This window comes from Thunnus maccoyii, chromosome 9 (assembly GCF_910596095.1).
Source record: "Thunnus maccoyii chromosome 9, fThuMac1.1, whole genome shotgun sequence".
Classification (NCBI taxonomy): domain Eukaryota; kingdom Metazoa; phylum Chordata; class Actinopteri; order Scombriformes; family Scombridae; genus Thunnus; species Thunnus maccoyii.
The window spans coordinates 11,776,469-11,799,099 of NC_056541.1; the positions used below are offsets into that span (position 1 = coordinate 11,776,469).

The 22,631-nt window shown below is 37.0% G+C and overlaps 1 protein-coding gene across 1 annotated transcript; it reads right to left on the bottom strand.

The window, feature by feature from the left end:
* Positions 1-2,931: 2,931 nt before the first annotated feature.
* Positions 2,932-22,093, bottom strand: itga2.2 (integrin, alpha 2 (CD49B, alpha 2 subunit of VLA-2 receptor), tandem duplicate 2). Its single transcript, XM_042422273.1, has 30 exons — positions 21,860-22,093; positions 20,526-20,649; positions 18,253-18,362; positions 17,997-18,091; positions 17,529-17,643; positions 16,410-16,537; positions 16,137-16,285; positions 15,680-15,830; positions 14,933-15,098; positions 14,614-14,690; positions 13,523-13,661; positions 13,080-13,225; positions 12,730-12,873; positions 12,148-12,351; positions 11,862-11,992; positions 11,536-11,699; positions 11,199-11,350; positions 10,419-10,529; positions 9,889-9,974; positions 7,968-8,109; positions 7,565-7,648; positions 7,378-7,454; positions 7,197-7,280; positions 6,986-7,088; positions 6,783-6,893; positions 6,261-6,371; positions 5,589-5,702; positions 5,364-5,453; positions 4,856-4,972; positions 2,932-4,547 (listed from the first exon to the last, which is right to left on the bottom strand). Exons 1-30 carry the CDS (start codon positions 21,903-21,905, stop codon positions 4,455-4,457), a joined length of 3,564 nt encoding a protein of 1,187 aa, XP_042278207.1. The 5' UTR covers positions 21,906-22,093; the 3' UTR covers positions 2,932-4,454.
* Positions 22,094-22,631: the final 538 nt, after the last annotated feature.

A 22,631-nucleotide genomic window follows, 5' to 3' on the forward strand; every position in this document is an offset into this window, starting at 1 on the left:
CTCTCCAGAGCAAAGAGCAAACAGGCTGCCCTACGAATCAGACACCAGAGAGTTCATTATCTGTCCTCCGGGCACAAGACACTATAATCTCCTCTCATACCAGTGAAATATCACTCAGGTATCGATAATATACAATTCTTTATAATACATCCTTTCAAAATCACCATTATGTGTCTGTTGTGACCAACAGCAATATTATGATAGTCATAAATTATAACTAGTTTGTTTTTTTGTTTTTTCCCCTACTTTTGAAGAGACATTTGTGTTGTAACACTCTTACGTTTGTTATGGGACAGCTGGTTATTTTCTTGTTTGCGCATTTGCATCACAAACAGCACTGAGAAAAAACTTTTTATTTCATTATTGATTTCATCACAAACGGTCTTTCACAAAAACATCAGATGATTAAGAACCATAACAGATAAAGTATAAGGGGTTCACAATATACAATATATATATATGGAATATACAAACATACATACTGTAGAATTTATTATAAAATGATCATTACATAACATCATAATACAAGTTGCAGTTAGATATTCCCGTTAATTATTACTCATATAGGATCACCCACTTTTTCTCATCTAATACCACATGAGACTGACTCTTTGTGCTTGCAGTATTATTTTTTGTGATCCAGTGATGGAGTTCATGCTACTTACTTTACAATCCAACAGCTGTACTTAAGAAAAGAGAAACAGAAGAAGAAAAGCAGATCTGTTGCTCCTCAGTTTACAGGACCTGCTTTCAAACTCTAATCAGCTGACAGGTAATAAATTACCTGCTTTAAATTATAATAAGAAACAGAAGTCAGTTGGAAGACTTAAAATAAAGAATGATTAAAAACAGAGTTTGTCCTTGTAACCATTGTCTCTAGGACTTATCGGGTATTTTTGATTCCCTGGTGGCAAACATTTTTATAACTTACCCTCCTTTCAATTCAGCTTTTTACTGATAACATACAGTGACCATATATGGTACTTCCAAAGTATCTGCTGAGTTATTGCTCAAAATGATTTCTTGCTTGTGATGATTATTATCAGAGTCAATTAGACAATGTAGCATCATGAAATTTAAGAAATCTCACAAATTTGGATTTCGAGTTAAACTTTTCCACAATGTTTTTGAAGTAGACAACATCCCTAGGGGTTTGTTCATGTAATAAAAGCCAAGAGAAGGTGTCTGTAAGCAATAACATGATCTGTTCTGACATGCACATTTATATTAGACTCATACTTGAATGCCACACTTAAGGAAGTCTACTCTATTATTAATCTATTCATAATTTTGTCAAGGGACAGAGATGAAAACTGATAGGTCTTTTCATTTTACCCACTCATCCCATCTAGTGAATCAAGAATCTGACTAATTTCACAATTGTGTGAAATGATTGAAAAGAACCATTAAGACTATTTTGACTACAAATGCACAAAGGAGCCTACCAAAGGTTCTATATAAACCTCAAAGCCACTTTTTAAAGACATCATCACATCAAAACTGGTGTAAAAGTCAATATCTGAGACAATTCTTTCTGCAAATCTGTAAACGTTCAGTTGATGTTGAGTTATACTTGGCAAATCATTCTGTCTGGTGTGTGTGATTTGTGAGATCAGTGTCTTTGAAGAGTTGAAGTTTCAAAAACACTTCCTGACATGAGAGTACAGTACATTACTGCCCTGCTGTATCAACTTTAAAGTGCTGGCTGTGAAGCCATTAATGGCATCAGCAGAGGGACAACCAGACTCAATGTCCCAGTCCCTGAGCTGAGTTTGGTACAAAAAGAAACTTGGAGCGAATGATTAGCACTGATGGGAACTTTTTGCATCTTAGTAGAATGATCAAGTCACGGATTATAATATGGAATTCATGAAAACTGATTGGTTGCACACCCTCCTGATGCCACAGGGGATGACATTAATTCATTCTTAATTTGATGCAGAACGTTTGCATTAAAAAACACTTAAGTTTACACTGTAATACTGTGTGGCTGCAGCTGTTGCCCCTTGAGTCGATTAGATATGGCAAGTACACTCTTAAAAAAACCCAAATGTCATTCTTAATTGAAATAAATGAAAACAAAGGACCAACTTCCACCTTTACTACTTAATGATAATCCCTATTATGCTACAACACAAAAAAATGTCTTAAAAGTAGTTCCAGTGAAACCTGTGAATATTACAGTCAAGTCCAGGTAATGCCAAAAAGCCTGACAAAGTGCAAATAAAGGTTGACTGTCATTAAATAATTTGCAGTGACATCACTTTTGATTTACAAGAACATTGCAGCAATATTTGAGCAATCATCCCACTGTGGCATGGGACTTTAAAAAGGTGTTCAAACACTGTATCTCATTTCATCAACTATTTCCACATTGCTCCCTGTACACATATACATAGAATCCAAATGCTGTTTCACAACACCGTAGCTCATGAGTAATTGTGAAACAGAGCAGCTCCATCATTCATCAGATTGTATATATCCCCTCCAACAAGGAAGACTTGAGCCCAGGCTCTCAAAAAATATGCTACTTATTAGAGAAAAATAGCATATTCCACCTTGCCAGATCCAAAGAAATGAATGCTAAAAGACTCTGCTGGGTGCTGGAGTTGGCTTGCTCAAAAGAAAAACATCCAGAAACACATTCCTTAACAGTCAAGGGACTGACTAACCTAACTGGGAGAATACAATAGTCAAAAATGTGAGAGGAAAATAATCGAGTTTGAGGGAAAACTTAAATTGTACTGATTTGTGCAGGGATGTGGTCCAACTAGGGTCCCTAGCAGGGTCAGGTTTTCTAAAGGTATTCCAGGAGGGGACGGGAGGAGAGGAGAGGAGAGGAGAGGTGACGCAAGGAGAGGAAGGGAAGAGAGGAGAGGAGAGGAGAGGAGAGGAGAGGATATAAGACAATAAAGGACAAATACAATACAATTAAAAATGGGTCATATATTACAATATATTAAATGAAAGTCCTATGGACTGTTCAAGTCATTTACATAGCATTGAGGAAGTAATGAGCAGTGCCAACATGTCATTTATATCATGCTGCCATCTTGTGGTAAAGCTGTGGCAATACAGCCTGACACAAAGACGGATTATCTCACATCAAACCTCTAACAACAAATGGTACCGTTTAAGAAGTAAATTAATCTGGTTGTTGCTTTTGGCAAACAAAGTCTGAGTCAAACTTTTATCTCTGTAGTGAACCGTATTTGTACATGGGGAACAGTGTGTTTTGTTGATTTAGGGCATTGTGTCCTTTTGGCCTACAAATAAACTTTTGGAGCAAAAATAATCGACCAATTAATTGATTAGTTGATCAAGAGAAAAATTTATCTGCGACTGTTTTGATCGTCGATTTAATGGTTTGAGTCATTTTTCAAGAACATTGCAAACATTTAACGATTCAAACTATGCTGCTTTTCTTTGACTTATATGATTTTAATGTAAGTTCTGTGGGTTTTGGACTGTTGGTTGTATAAAACAACCCATTTAAAAACATAATCTAGGAACCTGGAAAAGTGTGATCATTTCTAATTCCTGAAATTGCAAAACCATTATTCGATCAATCAAAAAATCAGCAGATTACTCAATCATGACAATAATGGTTAGTTGCAGCCTTAAACAATATGCTACTATAATATTCATACCTGACAAGTTGAGCCACTAAGGGTAACAAACAAAAATATCATCCATATAAAAAGAACAACATCACAAGTAGCTACTCCATGGACTCATAGACTCCTCTAATCTTTTCATATACAGTATAAAACCCAGTCTGAAAGTTCATAATTTTATCTTACAGTATATACAGTACAAACATAAGGAAACAGAATACTGTCATGCATAACATTTTCCAGGATCTGTATTGTTTCCTTTTGCATTCGGACTACTGATATAATTTGTCTTAATGCAAGAAAAGCCCTGAGTGTCAGTGGTGACAGCAGATCTCAAGACAGTTTATGTTAATGACCGGCTGCCTATAGAGCGTATGTTAAATGAGCAATTTTCATGATGATAAAACATTATCTCTATTTCAAACTGCTACTTATCAATCATGTTGCCCAGAAGTATTCAAAACAGTGAAACACAGTGTGAAACCCATGAACCCAGGCAACATTTGCATCCAAATATCATCTACGGCCTAATAAGCATTACTATAAGGTTTTGTCATGTTGAAAAAAATAGTTATTTACATTTATTCAAAGTCAGTGCACAACAACAAATTGAGAATGTACAAAAACAAGAAGAGACTAACAGTAATCCTCTGAATTATGGACAGAGGGTCAAATCCCAGTTATCCAGAAATGGAAAAGATTCCATATCATTCAAATGCCCAGTTTCCAGTGATTAAGCTTTAGTCCAGTTGCAATTTACAAGATCCCATAAGAGGTACCAGTATTCACCCTGGAAATTTCCAGCTGAGTGAGAAGGCTGCGGGTTTTCTCTTCACTTCACAGCACTTCATCTACGTGTGGGTGACTCTGCCCGTCTTCATCATCATCCTCTCTCTGAAGCTGCTGGTATTTTCTTTTGAAGAATCCAAACTAGAAAGTAAACAGATTATATTCAGATAAAGTCACAGTTCATGTATTAGTGGAAAAAAATAAAAAAATATGACATGTTGCTCTAACCTAGGCCCCTAATGAAACAAACATACTGTATATGGACATAACTGAAAAATATAAAACAACATTTGTAAGGTCACCAGAGCTCCTCTCTGGTGAACTCTCTCACCTTGATTAAATGTTCACATGTTGCAAATACGAAACAGGCATGCCTAAGTTCTTGAAATAATTTACTTACATTTCTTTATGTTTAAATCATTTTCACCAAAGCGCAGACAGACACTCACCTTCCACAGCAGTCCAACAGCCAGAGCTAGCAGCAGCAGGCCTGCTATAACGCTGCCAACGATCACTCCCACTGGAACTTCACCTTTCTCTCCAGGTTTACTGATTGTCACCACCACCTGGACAGCAGCAGAACAAGAGTGATCACTACATGGCCTGTTTCACTCCAAACGTGAGGTTGATCAACAAATGAAAACAGGAACTTGCATAAGCTCATTGAATTTAGAGTGAAAATATGATATAATTTTGCAATGGAGAGATTAAAACCATTTTTTTCTGCTATGGTACATTCAAACATATACTGTATCGGCAATTCTTTACTTGTAAAAACTGCATCAACAATGGCGTTGCATCGAGAGAACTTCATGTAAATCACAATAAGTGTTAGAATTGCTTCAAAAAGTATTTAAAAGCATTACAGGTCACGAATGAAATGTTTAACTTCTCTCTTAAATTTCCTTCCTCATTTTTTGCAAGGCAGTATATCAAAATGTTGAAATGTGAATTTACTGGCAACTGTTTGACGTCGATTATGAGCAAATCGGGGTTGGAGGTCTCAACATCAACGCTGGAGGTCAGCTCGATGGTCTGATAGGTAGCCTGTGATGACAAATTCAAACAAATGAGAGCACAGAAAGTGTCAGTATGAATTCTGCACAAAACAAATGTAATGCCATTAAACACAGGATGAAAAACCATTATTTAAAAATCAGGCTCACTGTTGAATGTATTTACCGTAATAAATGTTCCACTCCAGATCCTGGTTTTAACTTTCACTAAGTACTCGCTCTTTACTTCAGTGTCTTTGAGGATGCATTTTATATACTTGCACTTTGCATTCTTGCAGTCCTGTCAAAGCAACAACAGCAACAACAAAAAAGGAAACAATTAACACTGAATTTTAAATGCAACCACAATTTTAAAAGTTCCTAAAATGTTCTATTTGTTGAAGAAAATAAGTGTAAATATGGCAAGGTATTGTTTAACAATATTTAATACATAACTTTTACATCACTAAACACGTCAACTATAATTGTTTGTGAAGCCAGTATAAAAATATGAACTACAGCATTTAAGTTGTTTGGAAATGACCAGCAGCTAAGCATAATGAGTCGAGCAAACAATGAAAAATATGTGGTAAGTAAACAAAAAATAAAAAGAAAACACTATATATGCACTATGAAATCACTGGAGAAGAATAAAAAATATTACATGAATTATACAACAAAACTATTTTGTCTTGTGTGTATTTAAATATATTCATGAGATGTAGATTTAGGGCTGATTTACATGAGTGATTTGCATCGCTAGTTGCCCTCACTTATTCAACATATGTACAGCAGCGACTTCTGTGATACAAGTTGACATATATAAAGAGAAAAATATGCAAAGAAAAAGGTGACTGACCAGTTTCTCCATGCCTCTGAGGTTTTCCTCAGAGAAGGAAACTTTGTGGCTCTTCACACCGATCTTCAGCGGGTCAACCAGGCCGCTGGAGTCACAGCTGACAGAACCTCCCTGCAGGTAGAGAAGACTTAAATTAATCTACAAACCCTCTCTGTGTTTTCACATTCAGGGCACAAAATTAGCACCAGCAAAATGCTGGTAAAATATACAAGTGGCTGGTAAATTTACTTCACTCACCAGCCAAAAAAAACAATGGCAATCTATTGAGTGGCTGGTAAAATTTAAACATTCACTAGCCATTTGGCCAGTGGGCAAAAGGTTCATTTTGCACCCTTTTTACATCCCAAAGTAATACAGTAAGTGCCAAAGACATGTTACACTGCCTGACTCAGAAGAAGCAAGTGTGTAGGGGTTATGTTTTGTTTTATTAATCAACCAAACCGACTACTTTGTTAACTATTATCATCAGATTACCAACAGATATAGTTGGTGGTATTTGGTGTATTTGACTTGAGTACTCACTGCTTGTGTATCCACATTGGTAACATAGAGGAGCTGGTTTCCTCCATTGGTGGTCATTGGCAGAGCTATGGTCAGGTACAGGAGGCTGACAGGGAAGGTGCCTGTTGAAACCTTTAAATCAAGTATGTTTTAATATACATTCTTAATGAATAACATGAGGAATGAGACAACGATATTTTAACAGATGGATCAATTTACTGCACCGTCACTGTGAAGTTAAACTCTGGGCCGATGTCATCTAAACTTTTCACCGTTGTTACCACTGGAAGAGTAGTGTCTGCCACGTAGAAATTAATATTTGACTTCCTAGGAAAAAGAAATCATAGAAATTAACACATGGTCAACTGTCATTCTTACACTGTCTGATTAAAATTAAAGTTGTAAAAAGTAAAGTTAGATAGAAAGGAAAGTCACCTAGTTAGACTGATCCCTGCATCATATTTAACAGGAATTGTTATGTCCACATTGTTGTCTGCAGGTTTCTCCTCTTTACCATCACTGTTAATAAAAAGGTTACCATTATAACATTATTATATGTTCATAATGAAATCTGACTTGAGAGTCATCATTTTTCAATTATTTGAATGCAGTTTACCTTTTAGCCTCAAATTTCACCTCGGCTCGATTTTGCAACACCTCCTGGTTGTAATCGAAATTGATCTTAAATTTCATCTGTGATGTGAAGTTTTGCGTTAGTACACTTATTCATATAATCTGTATGATTAAAATTACACACTCATCTCACATGAAAAGAGAAATTTATGTTTTTTTCTTGCACTTACCTCTTGGTCTGTTTTTAATGCTGGGTATCCCACTTGGCAAGTGACAATTTGTGTTTGAGTTGAGGTGCATTTGACTCCATCCGTCTGTAAATGATCAGTCCAGGATAGCACATTACCAGCACAATACTGTCATTACTGTATATTACCACACTGTAAAACTGAAAACATTTTGATGTTATTTAAATATCTATTCACCAACACAGACGGAAAAGTACAAAAAATATCCAAAAACTCATTTTTCTAATTAGCTTGTTCAGTAAATGCTGAAAAATGGGTTGAATTAGGTGTTTAGTTATGTAGAATGTGCATTCATGTGGTGTATGCATGTGTGATTTTTAAGTACCTAAAAAGTCTTTTTCACATTTAGAGCATCATGTCGACATAAACTGCTTTAATTACTCACAGATGGAGAGACGGAGGAGTAGTAGAGGTTGTTGGAATATGTAACCAAGACCTGGGTGTTATAGGCGTTCTCCTTTTTGTTCTTCACGGTGACTTCAAATGACAGTTCCTGGTTACTGGCGTTGACCAGAACAGGAGCTGAGCTGTAACACAAGAACTCCAATTAATATACACTGCATTTGTCTTGTCTTGTCTTCTAATTTGTGTATGCCACAGTTTAAAGTTGCATACTTACAGTAGAGTCTCATTGCCCAGAAGGACAAGAATAATAAAGAACGATAAAATTGATCTTTCCGTTATTTCCCTTATTTCATATTGTTTAGAAGATTGTTGATCTTCCTCCTTTTTGTCTTTGATATCTATAAAAAAATCTTACCCCACTGATGTTAACTAGATGGACAATATAGTCTCTGCATTCAACTTAAAATGTACAATACAGCACATACTGTAAATCACAGAGCTTTATGAATAAGAAACTCAATGAGAGGCATGAAATAAAGTCTACATTTTAACCAAGGGGACACAAAAGTGAACATCATTAACAGCTGCAAAACATTATATGATTAAATGAGTGGGAAAATATTTAAAAAGTGTTGTATGGTCTCTGTAAAGTCTTTGTTCTTATGCTTTCATCTGAGTTAATTCACTGAGCATGTATCACCCAAACTTTGCAAGTTTTTTCCAAGCTCACAAGTCTGACCCGACCATTTTATAGGCTATGAAGTTGCTGTAAAAACTGGAAAACTCTAATTTGTGCATCTATTTGCAATTAGACAGATCATAAAACAGTGAAAATAGAAAATGCTGTAATCGTCGTTAGGAGTTACCAGGGTGTGACATTTAACAGAATATTACCCATTCTGCTAAATCTGGTCTAATCTTTAAACAATTGTTTCTTCTCTGTTGAATGAGTACACTATGTTGTTACTATTCACTACTTGTCATTATCTTAGCCCTGCAAGCAGAAGATTTGAGGATGGTACTGTACTGTATATCAGTTGGTATGTCAGCCAGCTCAGTATAGCCTCCAGAGGCCACTAGAGAGGCTTTTACATAGTTCTGTTCACATATATAAACTGTGAAAATGTAATATGGTGTATCACGACAGTGTAAATATGTGACAAAGGCAGTGTAATTGTAATTGCGTAAGTGTAATCGAAGCTTTCTCACTATATGAGTTACTGACTTTGACTGTAAAAACCTGTTTCAAAACATAACGTCAAATGATTAAAGTTCCAGAAAACTTGGTTTTACATCTTGAGTATTTCTCTATAATATTAAATATTCATGACTAAATAAGCAACACTTAAAGTCAGAGTTTAGGAAAAAATCTATTAGGAGTTTAACACACAAAAACTCATAAATCTACTTTATCAGGACTGTGCAGGTGTGGTTTGATGAAATTTAATTGACAGTGGCTTGGCATCATAAGTGAACAACCCCACCTATGTCTTCAGATTCTGGTTCAAATATTGCTAAATTCTGATTGGTACACTGACATACGTCAAGTCAAGTCAAGTCAGTTTTATTTATATAGCGCCGAATCACAACAACAGTCACAAATGCCCACCTCAAACCTCCAATGGGGAAAAACTAAAACTGTCCAAAATGTAGGAGAAAATCTCATAATGTACAGTAAGATCCCACTGCTTATAGTAACAAGCTGATTGAGACACATTTTCAGAGCCTTTAAGCTCCTCACTTATCCTCAGTTTATAAATGACTCACAGACATTGTCTTGCCCAAACTTGTTCTTACTTTCAACAACAAAATGTTTTATCCCGAGGACAGAATTACACATCAAGTGAATTCCTGCAACAGAGGTCATTAACTCTTTTCTTAAACACTATATTATATATGTAATGAACAGCAAGTATGGCATGTTGCATGTGGAACTGTACACCTGAGTCAGTGATTCTCACCTGGATGCCGTTGTGTCTGTCTTCACATTCAGCACCAGATCACTGATGCACACGTCATCGGAGCCACAGTCTTTTGTGAAGGGGTTCTGAAACAACAACAGAGCAGCAAATTCAACACAGGATGCTGCTTTATTCTTCAAAAGCTAGATTTTCAATTCAGCTACATCTGCAATAATGTCTATTTCATATGAATTGATTTCTTTTGGAAAAACATATTATAGGAAATTTATTATATTTTTACTGCATTGGATGACCTTTATTCTTGTTGGGAAAACAAGAAGTGTGTAAATCTTAGAACTTGCGTGACTTAGTGAAACACTTAGAAGCTAGTAATCATCAGACACACCCACCACGTCATTTTAAATGACTGTACAAACACCTCTGCAAAATAACCATTATGTTTGAAGCCTTTTGTCACCAGATGCGTTTCCTGTAGGTCAGTGAAGACCAAAGAGGTGGCAAATACTAAAACCAAAAAAGATTTAACACAGATACAATCAGAGATATCATGTATAATATCTGTCACTTACAAAGAACTCCCAGGCACTCTGAGAGGACATATCGAGGACAGGGTTCACATCTGCATTCTGTTGCTCGATTTCTACTTTCAGACTGAGGGAATTGACAAAATCAGGTGTCTCCTGTCGAAAAAAAAAAACATGTGGAAAAATTAATGTCTATTTTGGAAAAATAAATATGAAATAATATCCCTACAATGCAGACATTGCATTCTGTAAAGGTATATAACTAATCTGTCAACTAAGGACTACTGTTATACAAGATCCATTTGAAAGAACTTAACATACAGTGTCTGTACATTAACTCTGTGTTTCCCGCAGGCCTTATCACATCAAGGTACACACTTAAAGGACCAGTGTGTAAGGTTTAGCGGCATATAGCGGTGAATACCCATCCTCTCCCCCTCCCCTTCCCCTTCCCATGCGTGTAGGACAACCTACGGTGGCTGTGAAACTTGCGGAAAACAATAAAGACCCTCTCTAGAGCCAGTGTTTGGTTTGTCCATTCCGGGCTACTGTAGAAACATGGCGGTGCAACATGGCAGCCTCTGTAGAAGAGGACCTGCTCCCTCTGTATATATAAAGGGCTTATTCTAAGGTAATGAAATCACGATTCTTATTTTCAGGTGATTAATTCACTAATTAAAACACTTATGAATTTTATATTCAGTTTCTGCCCAGTCCGTTCCGTAAGATGCCACTAAATTCTACACACTGCACTCTTACCAGTCACTGATGCTCCTTGATGACTGCACACTGAATCATAAAGAAACACAACAGATCATCTATTACCTGAACGTAAACTTGGTAGTCTTGACAGAGGGGTGTAGATGATATTTTTGCCTTTTCTGAGAGGAAGCGTTCATTGTTTTTTGTGAACAGTCCTCTTGAGGTCACCCGAGATGCCTGCAAGTCAGCATCCAGAGTCAAATTGTAGGATATATCTGAAAGAAGTGAAAATAGTACTAAATATGACACACTCCTTTGACATCTGAGATCAATCTTTTTTTTTTCTTGAGAACCATTAGAAACAACTTTCAGCAAGCATATTTCCCAAAATATCAAACAATTACTCTAAACAATAGGAAGCTACATATTCTTAAAAAGCCTAACGGATGTTCAGATTTACCAATGGGTCCAACAGGGTTCTTGGGCCTGAAGGCTGCACTAAAACAGAGTCTGGTGATGAAACATGAAAGCTTGCGTCCGTTAATGTCACAAGGTTTGTTGAAAATGTTGATTTTATCAGGGCTGAAAGAAGCTGTAGCTGAAACTGTCGCCACACCTCGGGACCTGAAAATGAAGTGTAATTTACAATTATTACCAGTCATGCAAATTCAAAAATAATGGATTTATTGAGTGAACTTGATATACAGTAAGTAATATAATATGGAAAATCATTACATCATCTACTCCATTTTTCATTATTCTCAGTTATCTTAATTATTAACTCACCAGAGCTGGACCACTTTACCATAGGCACCAATTGAGATGTCAGGGATTTTATCACCATTCAGATCTTGGTAGCTATCAAGGGACCTTCCAAAATACAGCATTTGAGGATCCAGTTTAGAGCCCAGTATTCTCTGAAAAAGATAAAACATTATAATTACTCTTGTACTCGGATTAAGGAAATTAAATGTATTATATTTGTCATATGAGAGGCAAAAACTCTTGTTTCCTGAACCACAAAGACTTTCTCAGTTGATTGAATATTAAACACAAATATTTCTCTCGGTACCTGTGAGAACTCTTTGTTTAATGTCTTCTTCTCCCCATTGTAGATGTAGATGACACCTCTTTTGTTGTCCTCTAGTGGTGCTCCAATAACAACATCATTGTAACCGTCGAGGTCCAGGTCAGGAACGGCGGATATGGCCATCCCAAAACGTGCGTTCTCAGTGGAGAGCGGACCATTGAGGAATCCCTGCTCGTTCAGTATACCCTTCAGATGATAAGATAGAAAGTCATGTAAATGCAAGCTGAAGTTCCTTTAAATTCAAAGAAAGCAATAAATGGAATTCATATGTCTTGAATTTTGGAAATGAAATATTCCAGCTTTGAGAATATATCTTAAACTTTTCTTACATCTATTTTTGGTACCAACCTGTGCTGAATAAATCATGAAAGGAAACTGAGCAGCCCAAAACCTACTGGCCTTTCTTGTGTAATTATTATCATCATCATCTGTTGGTCGGTTGCCAGAAACTATTCATCTTTATGCCAAAGTGTGAATACTGATGCTTACTTTCTTGTGCACTGTTACTCAGGAAATCCAGACCAAGAGATGTTACAATAAAAGTTACAATGTATTGATTTTTACCTTGGTGACAGAAAAGAGGTAGACCCGGCCTTGTTCTCTCTTCAGCTCGCTCATAAACATGGGTGCACCAACGAGCAGGAGGTCCGTCATTCCGTCTTCGTCCACATCCAGAGAGCACAGAACGCTTCCGAAGTACGACCCAATCTAGGACAGCAATTTCCAGCTGTTTACTGATGTTGAATTTTATTTGTGTGACTACACAAAATGTATTGTTTAAGAATTTTTTGGGGGGAAAAGTAGCAGTAGCAGTATAGCCTGTTGACCTATGGCCTTCAGCTAAAATCCCTACAATCTACAACAGAGTTGGATCTTGTGGAAAATGTGAATGCCTTAACCTCTTAAATAAGTACCTGTTTCCCTCTTTCTGAATCTATGATGGTGGATTGCTTCTGGGCATTGACGGTATAGACAATAACTTGTCCAGAGTGGTTGGAGCGAGGTGCACCAGCCACAAAGTATTCTGTAGATCCATCACTCAGCGTGCTGACTGAGTAACCTGGAAATGACCACAAATTAAAAGTTTAAAACCTGAACTTGAATTGTTACATGCTGTCAAGGCAGAATTATACACAGAAAAACACTATTACAAAACTAAAAAAAAAGATTACATAATTGAATCTGTGATATACACATTGTAGTTTCTCTTAAAGCAAAATATAGGATTTTGATGATAGAATTATGGTAGGTACATGGATATAGACTATGATAATAGTGCAACTTTTAGAGTCCACTTTATGTAACCCCCCAAAAAACCCCAACCTCATACTAGAGTTGGTCAAATGAAAATGCCTACCCAGTAATGAGCTGTGGTTTCTATCTTGAAGAATTGCCTCAAAGGCTGAGACAGGAAGAATGTCTACTTTTGACCCTGTTTGATGGACAACAGTCCCACTCCAAGCGTAGGCTCCCACTGCTCCCAGCATCATCACATCCTTAAACAGCAAATTGAAAGGTCAGTCAGCAGATTCAATAACTGATTGTAGCACAGCCATTAACATTTTATTTACAATATTTTAAAATTCCTTCAGGTTTCGGACCATATTCACTTGCTTCAGTTTAAATGAGAAAAAATGATAAGAACTAAGAACGAAATACTCTACGTGTGAAATAGGACATACTGTGGCGTGGAAGTATTCTCTAAATGTCAAAAGAAGCCATTGTTGGTCGGAAGCAAAATGTTGTGTCCGACCAACAATGACACTGTGGTAAAAACTGTTCCTCTTTCATTTGAGTGAGGCTGCTGTGCTGGTACAACAAGTGTGTTGTTGCAAAAGGGATTGCAGTTCACTCTGTATTATGTGACTAGCTATAGTGCCACTTCAATTGTTCTTATAAGTATTTAGGTAGCCGTGATAGTAGGCACTGGTGGCCTGTGGTACATACATCTGTATGTAGAGATCAGTTCAATATTTATATTTTATAAATATAAATATTGAAATATTTTATTTGACAAATACATATATATAAGTGTTTTTTTTATTGTTGACCCTGTAGTGTCACAAAATCTGATGGGCCACAGATTTTGGATTAACACCAGGAAATAAAGGGCAGGACAATCCAGCAAAATTGAAGGTGTTGGCCCAACTTTTGTTGTATTCCAACAACATAGTGCTTTGGCCAAATACAGCCAATCATACTTTTTAAGTAGAATAACTTATAGTGTTATTCTTTTGTAGAGTTATCATAAGAGTTGTAAAATTCTCCTTCAAAGCAGTTTAAACCACTGTCATGTCTTGCCATCTGATAAGCCTTCAAATTATTTAATGCATGTCAATAGCAAACCACAACTCCTTTCACTTTTTGCTGCAGTGCATGTTTGTGTGTTACAAACATCCAAACATGGTCACACTTTTAGAACTGCACAAGGCAGTGCTCTGACTGTACCTTTTTTCTGGAGTAGTGAGCGCTGAACCCCACCTGGGACATCTCCATCTTAAAGTTGTCGCCCCCCTTTCCAGTTCCTTGTGAACAGACAAAGCAGATTAACACCACAATCCAAATCAGTGGAGCAAATCAAGAGTCCAAGTGCAAGATGTGTCAGATCTCAATCTGTCTTGGGATTTTTAACTATGAAAGACATGTTGTGACATGCCTGGAGGAGTCTTTTTGAACGCACTCTTCAAGTAGTGTATGACTATGCAGTGTCAAGTAAATTACACATTGGCATAGACAACAACAGGAAGGGAATAGAAATAATATGTACCCTCTATGTTGAAAATGCGGTTCCCCAGCGTTCCAGCAATGGTGGAGAGCGCCGCCTCTTCAGACACATTGAAGAAGTACTTTTCTGTGGGTAAACTGGCGATGGATTTGATTTCTTTTATTAGGTTTTCTGTGTCGATGTTGTTTCTGATGTAATAACCCAGGACCTAGGAAAAAGGGGGAGATTATCGCAAAATTCAGGATTTCAAAGAGTGATTGAAGTCTAGGTAATAACACTGGTAAATCAAGACATCAAATCAATCAGAAATGTATACAAAAGTAAGATTTGGATATCAGAATTAGGTCCAGTGGATCCAGTCAGAAGGCGTTATATCTTGAGACCTGCTCACATGTATAATGACAACTATAAAGATAACCATAGCTATAAAAGTTCATGGAAACAATTAAAATTTATAACCACAGATATATTTCTGGTTCTATCACATAGAGACTTTTTTACCCACAGAAGCAATAATAATAACCCTCAAAAATGGGCTGTGTAAAATGATTGTTGAATATTATAAGATGGTTGAATGATCAACAGCATGCATTTCTACAATATAGAACCCCACAGTTGAACTCAGGATGTGATTGAAGTCATGTTGCTCAAACTTAAAGGAAATAACTGTCAATTGATTTATTTATTATTATCATTATTAGAAAAAAAAACTTAAAAATGCCACAACTCTACTGTGTATATAGTATGATGAAAGTAAATGAGTAGTTGTAGTGGCGGGTCATCACTTACAGCAATACCGAAGCGGGTGATGCCTTGTCTCTCACACTGGGAAATGACGTAATCTCTTTTGCTCTCATCATGAGACTCGCCATCAGTAACAACAACCATCACCTTGGCAGCCCCCGATCGGCCTCCGTTAGTCTGATGGAAACCCTCCTTACTAAGAGAGCGGACACAGGTTACTCTTTTCACTTTTATGTAAATTATTATTTGTGGTTTTATCACAAAAATTTAGGAGATTAAAAATTGACTACATGCCAAAATAACATTTTTCTAAAACTGACAGATGTCCAAATCAAATCAACATCAAAATAATTATTATTTCCTAGTCAGTAATAATAAAACAGAGCATACAGACAGAAAAAAACAATATATTATAGGAAGATAATCAAGAAATCACTCAAGCAATCAAACACACAAGTAAATAAATAAAGACATACAAAGGCAGTATTACTGCAAAACCAACCTGGCAAATTCAATTGCTTTGAAGGTATTGGTAGATTGACCATACATTTGTCCGATTGCAGATGCTGCAGCAACCACTTCATCTTTGGTTTTATACTCGTTAAGTTTGAATTGAAACTTGGGATCAACTGCATACTGAATGACGCTGACCTGGTGTAATAAAGCACAAAAAGTTGTTGGTAATGACCACAAGACAAAAACGTAACCAAGTGAATTAACTCAAGATCATCCCTTGCTTCAACTTGTTGTTATGACCACTGAAACGAGATATCACCTGGGTGCTTTTGGGCCCGATGTCAAGCGAAGGTATTAGTTTCTTGAGGAACTCGGTCATTGGAGCCCAGGGATAAATGCTGTTGGAACCATCCAAAACAATCACAATGTCCATAGGCCCTCCACATGCTATAAAAGTCATGAGAGGGGACATATAATAACAAATGTGAGCAGCAGTGATGAATCAAACTGAGATCATATACGTTACTCTACTGCTGACCATTTCCCAAAGCTGAATATTCATTCAGACGCTGATTTCAGTTCATGTTAATACATTATGTAAATACATTTTGCAGACCTGAACTTGAAACCAGTCTGAGATAGGTATTATATCATTTTAACCCTTAGTTGGCTCTTTAAATTTGTTAAAATGACATTATCATGTGGTTACACATGCAAGCAAGCAGACGCTCTTTCTTGTTGGTGGGTTCAAGAGAACTCAGATGTTCAGGGTTTAGGCGTATCTGATAAAAAGCAGAGCTTGATGAGCTAAGTGATAAAATATAAAACCCAGAGTACAAATAACAAACTAACATTGACTTCTGGAAAGAATAATTTCAACAGAGCTGCAACGATTAGTCGATTAATCAGTTGGTCTATTTTGATCATCAATTAATCATTTTGAGTCATTTTATAAGAAAAAAGGCCCACATTCTCTAGTTCCAGCTTCTTAAATGTGAATATTTTCTGTTTTCTATAGTCCTCTAGGATGGTAAACTGAATATCTTTGGGTTGTTTGTGGTGACTGACATTTTTCACCATTTTCTAACATTTTGTAGACCAAAAGACTAGTCAATTAACCAATAATAAAAATAATCGTTAGCTGCAGCCCTAAACTAGCCATAGTCATTTATTGTGTTAAAAAGGTTGGTGTTAATGAGCCAACTCTATCTATCTATGATGTCCCAGTTTTCAAAACAATCTCTGAACTCAACTGCACTAACATAATAACATAAGTAATGTAACAAACATTGAAGCAGGTGTAGGTCACTGTGGTGAATTTTTACCATTCTGGCATCAACTGAAACCTTTCTTGAAAGGCAGAAAATTTGTCTTAAAGATAATTAACTATAGACAACTCAAATGATCAGGAATCATATAAAATCATGACAGATCTTACTCTGGACGGCAGGAGAGAAGGCAGGTTGAGGTTGAAATAGGGGGTTCAATTTTGCACATATTCCTGGGTAGAAGTCCTGATTGCCACACTGCTGTGCCCAAAGAGGACCGCACATCTGTATCAGATGACCGCAGAAGAAAAAAGGACAGACTTAATGGATTTTAAGTTTGTCACTGCCTTTTAAAGAACCCAGTATGTTTATGTGTGAGTTTAGTAGTCGGAAATTGGACTTAGCTCAAACTGTATTAAAGTTCTTTTGGTGGGAAATAACAACAAAGTGAAACCTGCAGAAAAGTAGAAATACAGTGGCTACAGCAGTCACTTTACCTTGAGAACTGATGCACTTCCCTTCACGAATACACATCCTTTACACATCCTTTTAACACAGCTTTTAAAGGAAATTATGACATGACTTCATTCACACTATATCTCTCTATATTTTGTGTAATAACCCACAAACACACATACCATCAAACCATTTGGTGCTGTAGGCATCCGTGTTAGAGTCAAACCCAGACTCATGTTGGTGTTAATGTTTTTGACATCTGGAATACTGACAGAATCTGTGTATATTGAAAGAAAGACAACAAATTAAGTCTTACATTGAAGTTCAGTTTATAATTGTTAAATCTGGAATTTATACAGTTCTGTTTAGGCATGTTAAGTACTTGACCAATGTTTGGTAGAGAGGTCAAAGTTTACACAACAAAACACCAAACCTTACCCTGAAGATTGAGCTTGTCACAGCTGTTTCTGGACCCTGAGACTGGACACTTATAAACATCCCCCTTCCTGTTTCGACTGAAACCACTCCACGGAGCACCAACAAGGAGCCTACAGAAAACAACAAAGTTCATCTCTTCCTCACTCTTATAAACACCCACTGTAACAGTCATCTCTGAATGTTTTTGTGAACAGTGCATAGCCGACTGAACATACCGCAGTTGAATGAGTAGCTAAAACCACTAATAGTTACAGAACTATCTATAGACTTCAACTTGTCCTTAGAGAAGAAACAGCAAAACTAATACAAAAACATTACAAAATATTCATAAATATAATTCAGTATCATTGCAATAGTTTGTCTGTGTGGTCTTGTCACTTCAATCTTCTAGCTTTCTAAGAAACAGCAAAGCAAGACAAGTTCACACAGTAAACATCTACTTCGAAATGATTTATTCCCACATCACAAGATTCAGGTGTTGCTTTCTGGTGTTGAAGCTGTTACTTTGTATTTAAAGTTCCCCTCCAGACATGTTTTAAGACATATAAAAATACTCTGCTTTGAATAATAACTTGTGGCTGGTTTGTTTTTTCTATAAACCATTGCCATTTTCTGATGAGATATCCTGAAAATGTCATCTACTCCCCAGCCATAATTGAAAAATCCAGAATCTATGAATATGCAAATATTTTTCATTTTAAAAGTTTAACTGCTGGACACAACATGTCTCCTACTTCACAGTGTACTATTTGTGCACTGGAGGCCTCATGTTTCCATATCACACTTGTGTAAGTTGAATACTGGAGCACAATTGTCTCCAAAGTAGTTGTAACTTTCCACCATTTCAGCAGATGAATGTGAAAACAGCCATCTACTGTCACACTCCGCACATACATCGCTCTGTACAGTGAAGCTCAAACATCCAACTGAAGAAACAACAAGCAAAACGCATTTTTGAGTGGAGGGGGACTTTAAACATCTCTCAAAATCCAGAACCACCTGTAACAGCAAGATTGAATTCCCAACACTGCTGTAAGACTGACACAAAATTCTACATAACTTCAACAGTGTCATTTTCTCACGGTGTCAAACAAGACAAGCAGTGAGTGGAGAACAGGAAGACAGGAGGACAGGAAATAGGATGTGTCACTATAGCGTTCTCAAGGTCACTAATAAGAAATATCCCCACAGAGACCGCTGAGTGTGGCCACTAACCAGTTTCACAATCAGAACACTCCTTCAGACTGTGAGTTACTCTATGAGACTGTGACTCAGAGATATCTAGACATCACTGAGTAGTTCAGTTACTGTTTAACTAAATGTTACAAATGAGTAGGGAGTGTTTAATTATGGCGGGATTGTTGGTGGTTGTGGCGACTCAGATAAATCTAACCTCTTGGGATTTTTCCAGATTACAGTGTCTCTCATTTTATGGGAATTTCCCCTGGGATGATGCTATAAGATTCAAGATTGCATTGCAACATACGTATGAACAAGCATATTAGTTATTGTAAATAAAAAAAACAGTCCTTATGAATGAGAGGGGTTGGAGGACTTTGGCAAGACACATTTAAACTAAGAGGTGGTGCTACAGCAGTGGTACACAGGGATGTTTAAACCTTATAGTGCTTGTATCTCAGCAACAAATACCATCATAAATTCAATTCCTGTTAGATAAGAATGAGATCCTGAGGTTAGATCATGACCCAGATCTCACCTGGCATCAACAGTACAGGCGGGTGGTGCTAGTCTAACAGTGTGTGTTGTATTTACTCTGCACACATTACAGCCATGCTACAGTGTCACCTGAACTTTGTTGGAATACCTAAACATTGCTGACACACAGCCCTTTACAGCCACATAACTCCATTTTTAAAATGAATACTTCCATGAGCAAAGTAGTGCCTCAATGCATTGATTCAAAGTTTCAGTAATATGACAGAAGAAAACTTCAAGATTCGTTACAGTGCATTTGGTTTTAAACGACTTGAATTCAGCCTGTTCTGGTCTGCAGGCTCGTGATAACAATGCGTCTCTACAAAAGTGGCAACTTTGCAATCTGCTTGATATTTGACTCTGTTGATGTCATTATCTTTTTCAACCTCTATTGCTATTTCAAAGACACTGCAAAGAAATTAACTAAATAAATTATTAACTGCCCACCAATTGAAAGCTACAGCACCTGCACATGCCATACATGCAGTCTTGGAGTTAAAAAATAAAATTACTCTCATTTCATTAAACAAAATCCTTGAATGACTTAAAGTTCATACCATTTGCCTTCATGGTTTGTTGCTTGTTGGACTGTATAGCCAAACTCCTCTGCTGCTGGTCCACTGAAAATCTTGGCACCTGCAGTTCCAACGTTGAAGGACTGTGAGTGCCAGATTCTGTCAACTGGTGGAGGAGAAAGACAAGGTTACATGACAGTGAGACTGATAGTTTCATAGAGTCCCACCTCTACAACGTCATGTAAGTCAGGTGGACCTTACCTATTATATCCACTATAAACAGTACCAATTAGGCTTCATTATTAATAGTATTTTGTGTTTCCATATTTGGAGGTTCAAAACAAAATTGCTACCATGACTGATTTCGTTTTGGAAAAAGGTGTGATGTTGATCAGCCAGACTTCCCCCTTTGAGTCAGAGATTAGTTTTTGTGGTTGAATCATGCACATCAGCTTGACTCACTGGGGGCAAGGCAACCCACTAAAAAAAGCTTCACAACAAATGAAGATCATACTGTTCATTGAGTGTAAAGGTTTGCATTTAAGACATCCCTCTGTCCCGGAACAGTGTGTTTCTCCATCGACACATTGAAACACAGCTCTCTGAACTCCCTCAGGACATGGAATTTGCTTTTCTTCCACTCAGTCTTGCTGCACTATCAGACCCACAAGCCCACACAGGCAATGCTCAACTATCAGCCTGCCTTTCCCTAAAAAAGCAGGGAGAGGAATGTGGATGGGCACTGGACTCAGGAGACCTTCACTATAGTCCAGCCTCCTGCCACGCCCGTTTACCTGCAACACAAAGTAACACTTCGCTTCCTAATGGGACACTACAAACATATTAATGTGTACCTTCATTTCAGAAACAGGGAATGTGCACATTGGAGAATAATTAAAAGTGTTTGGCTGCTGCTTGAAAGCTTCCAACCGGTTATGGAGCTGACATCGAGTAACACTAATAGTGATTATTTCTCTATTATCGACTATATGATGCAAAGAAAAACGACAAATCTGGTCTTATTTAATCTATGGAGGTTAACTATAATTAATGCATTTGATGTCACAAGGGAGAAAAACACTCCGCGTCAAAATCATTCAGTAAATTCATAACGGGCACACATAACACTCATCTCGCTTTTCAGAATCGTTTAAAGTGTATAAAAACATTTTAAAAAATCACATTCAATGATATAACGAACGACTAATAAACTTTACCAGCTTCAAACGTCCATATAAACTATATAAACTATAAAACTACAGCTTCAACCTACTTTGCGAGAATATTTGTAACTTTATGCTGTTTGGTGAAGAGGACGGTGGCGCATTATGGGGAAAATAACAAGTTCAAAGACCGAAAAGAAATTCAGTACTTACTAATGACGGTTATAGTGAAGAAGATATTCCCCCAGAAGAACTCCATCGTTTATTCCATGAGTATGAGGTGATTAAGTGAAGCCGCACTTGTCAGAGTTGTAACTTCGCAGCTTTACGACTCAGCGGTGACGCACCGGACAGACTTTCTAAATAAGGACAAAGCTCTTCCTCTTACCTGCGCTGTGAACTTTGACTCAAGTATTGTGTAGGATATTGTGCAGCCTGTAATAAAGTTGAAAAGCAGTTAGACAACAGGCTTCTTTAGCTTAAAGTCCAGGGACGAGCAAGCAGGGGATCTGATAAAAAAGAGTCAAACGGATATGAGATGTAACAATGCTTTAAAGATAATAGTTGTAATATTAAAAATCAAATTTATGTTCAACTGGAAGATAGTATAAGATTAAACAATGTCAGTGTTCAAAAAAAGTCCACATCTTTTATGTCTATGGTCCACACCCATCACACTTCATTTAAAACTCTTTTAAACTGCTAGTCAGAACCACATCACCAGTGGACAACCAGCACTTAAATCAACAGCTGTCAGATAAAGAATAGACATCATCAATTAACAACTAACAACTAACAATTTGAGACTCTCATCTGTCATCACCCTAAAACCTATATTCTATGTATTTACAACTCGTTGCAGAACAGGAAGTCGTGGTTGAGACAGGTCCTCCAATATGGTAGTGAGAAAATCATGAAACTATAAATAAAATGGGCTAAATTGTTGTGCCAGACATTTATACAGTAGACATATGTTGGAAGAATG

Excerpts from the sequence above, each read along its gene's own strand:
- itga2.2 (XM_042422273.1), bottom strand. The coding sequence starts at position 21,905 with ATGGAGTTCTTCTGGGGGAATATCTTCTTCACTATAACCGTCATTA. Across the intron at positions 16,286-16,409 it reads TCGGGCCCAAAAGCACCCAG|GTCAGCGTCATTCAGTATGC; the intron begins GTGATATCTCGT and ends TTATTACACCAG. Across the intron at positions 7,455-7,564 it reads CATTAAAAACAGACCAAGAG|ATGAAATTTAAGATCAATTT; the intron begins GTAAGTGCAAGA and ends TTCACATCACAG.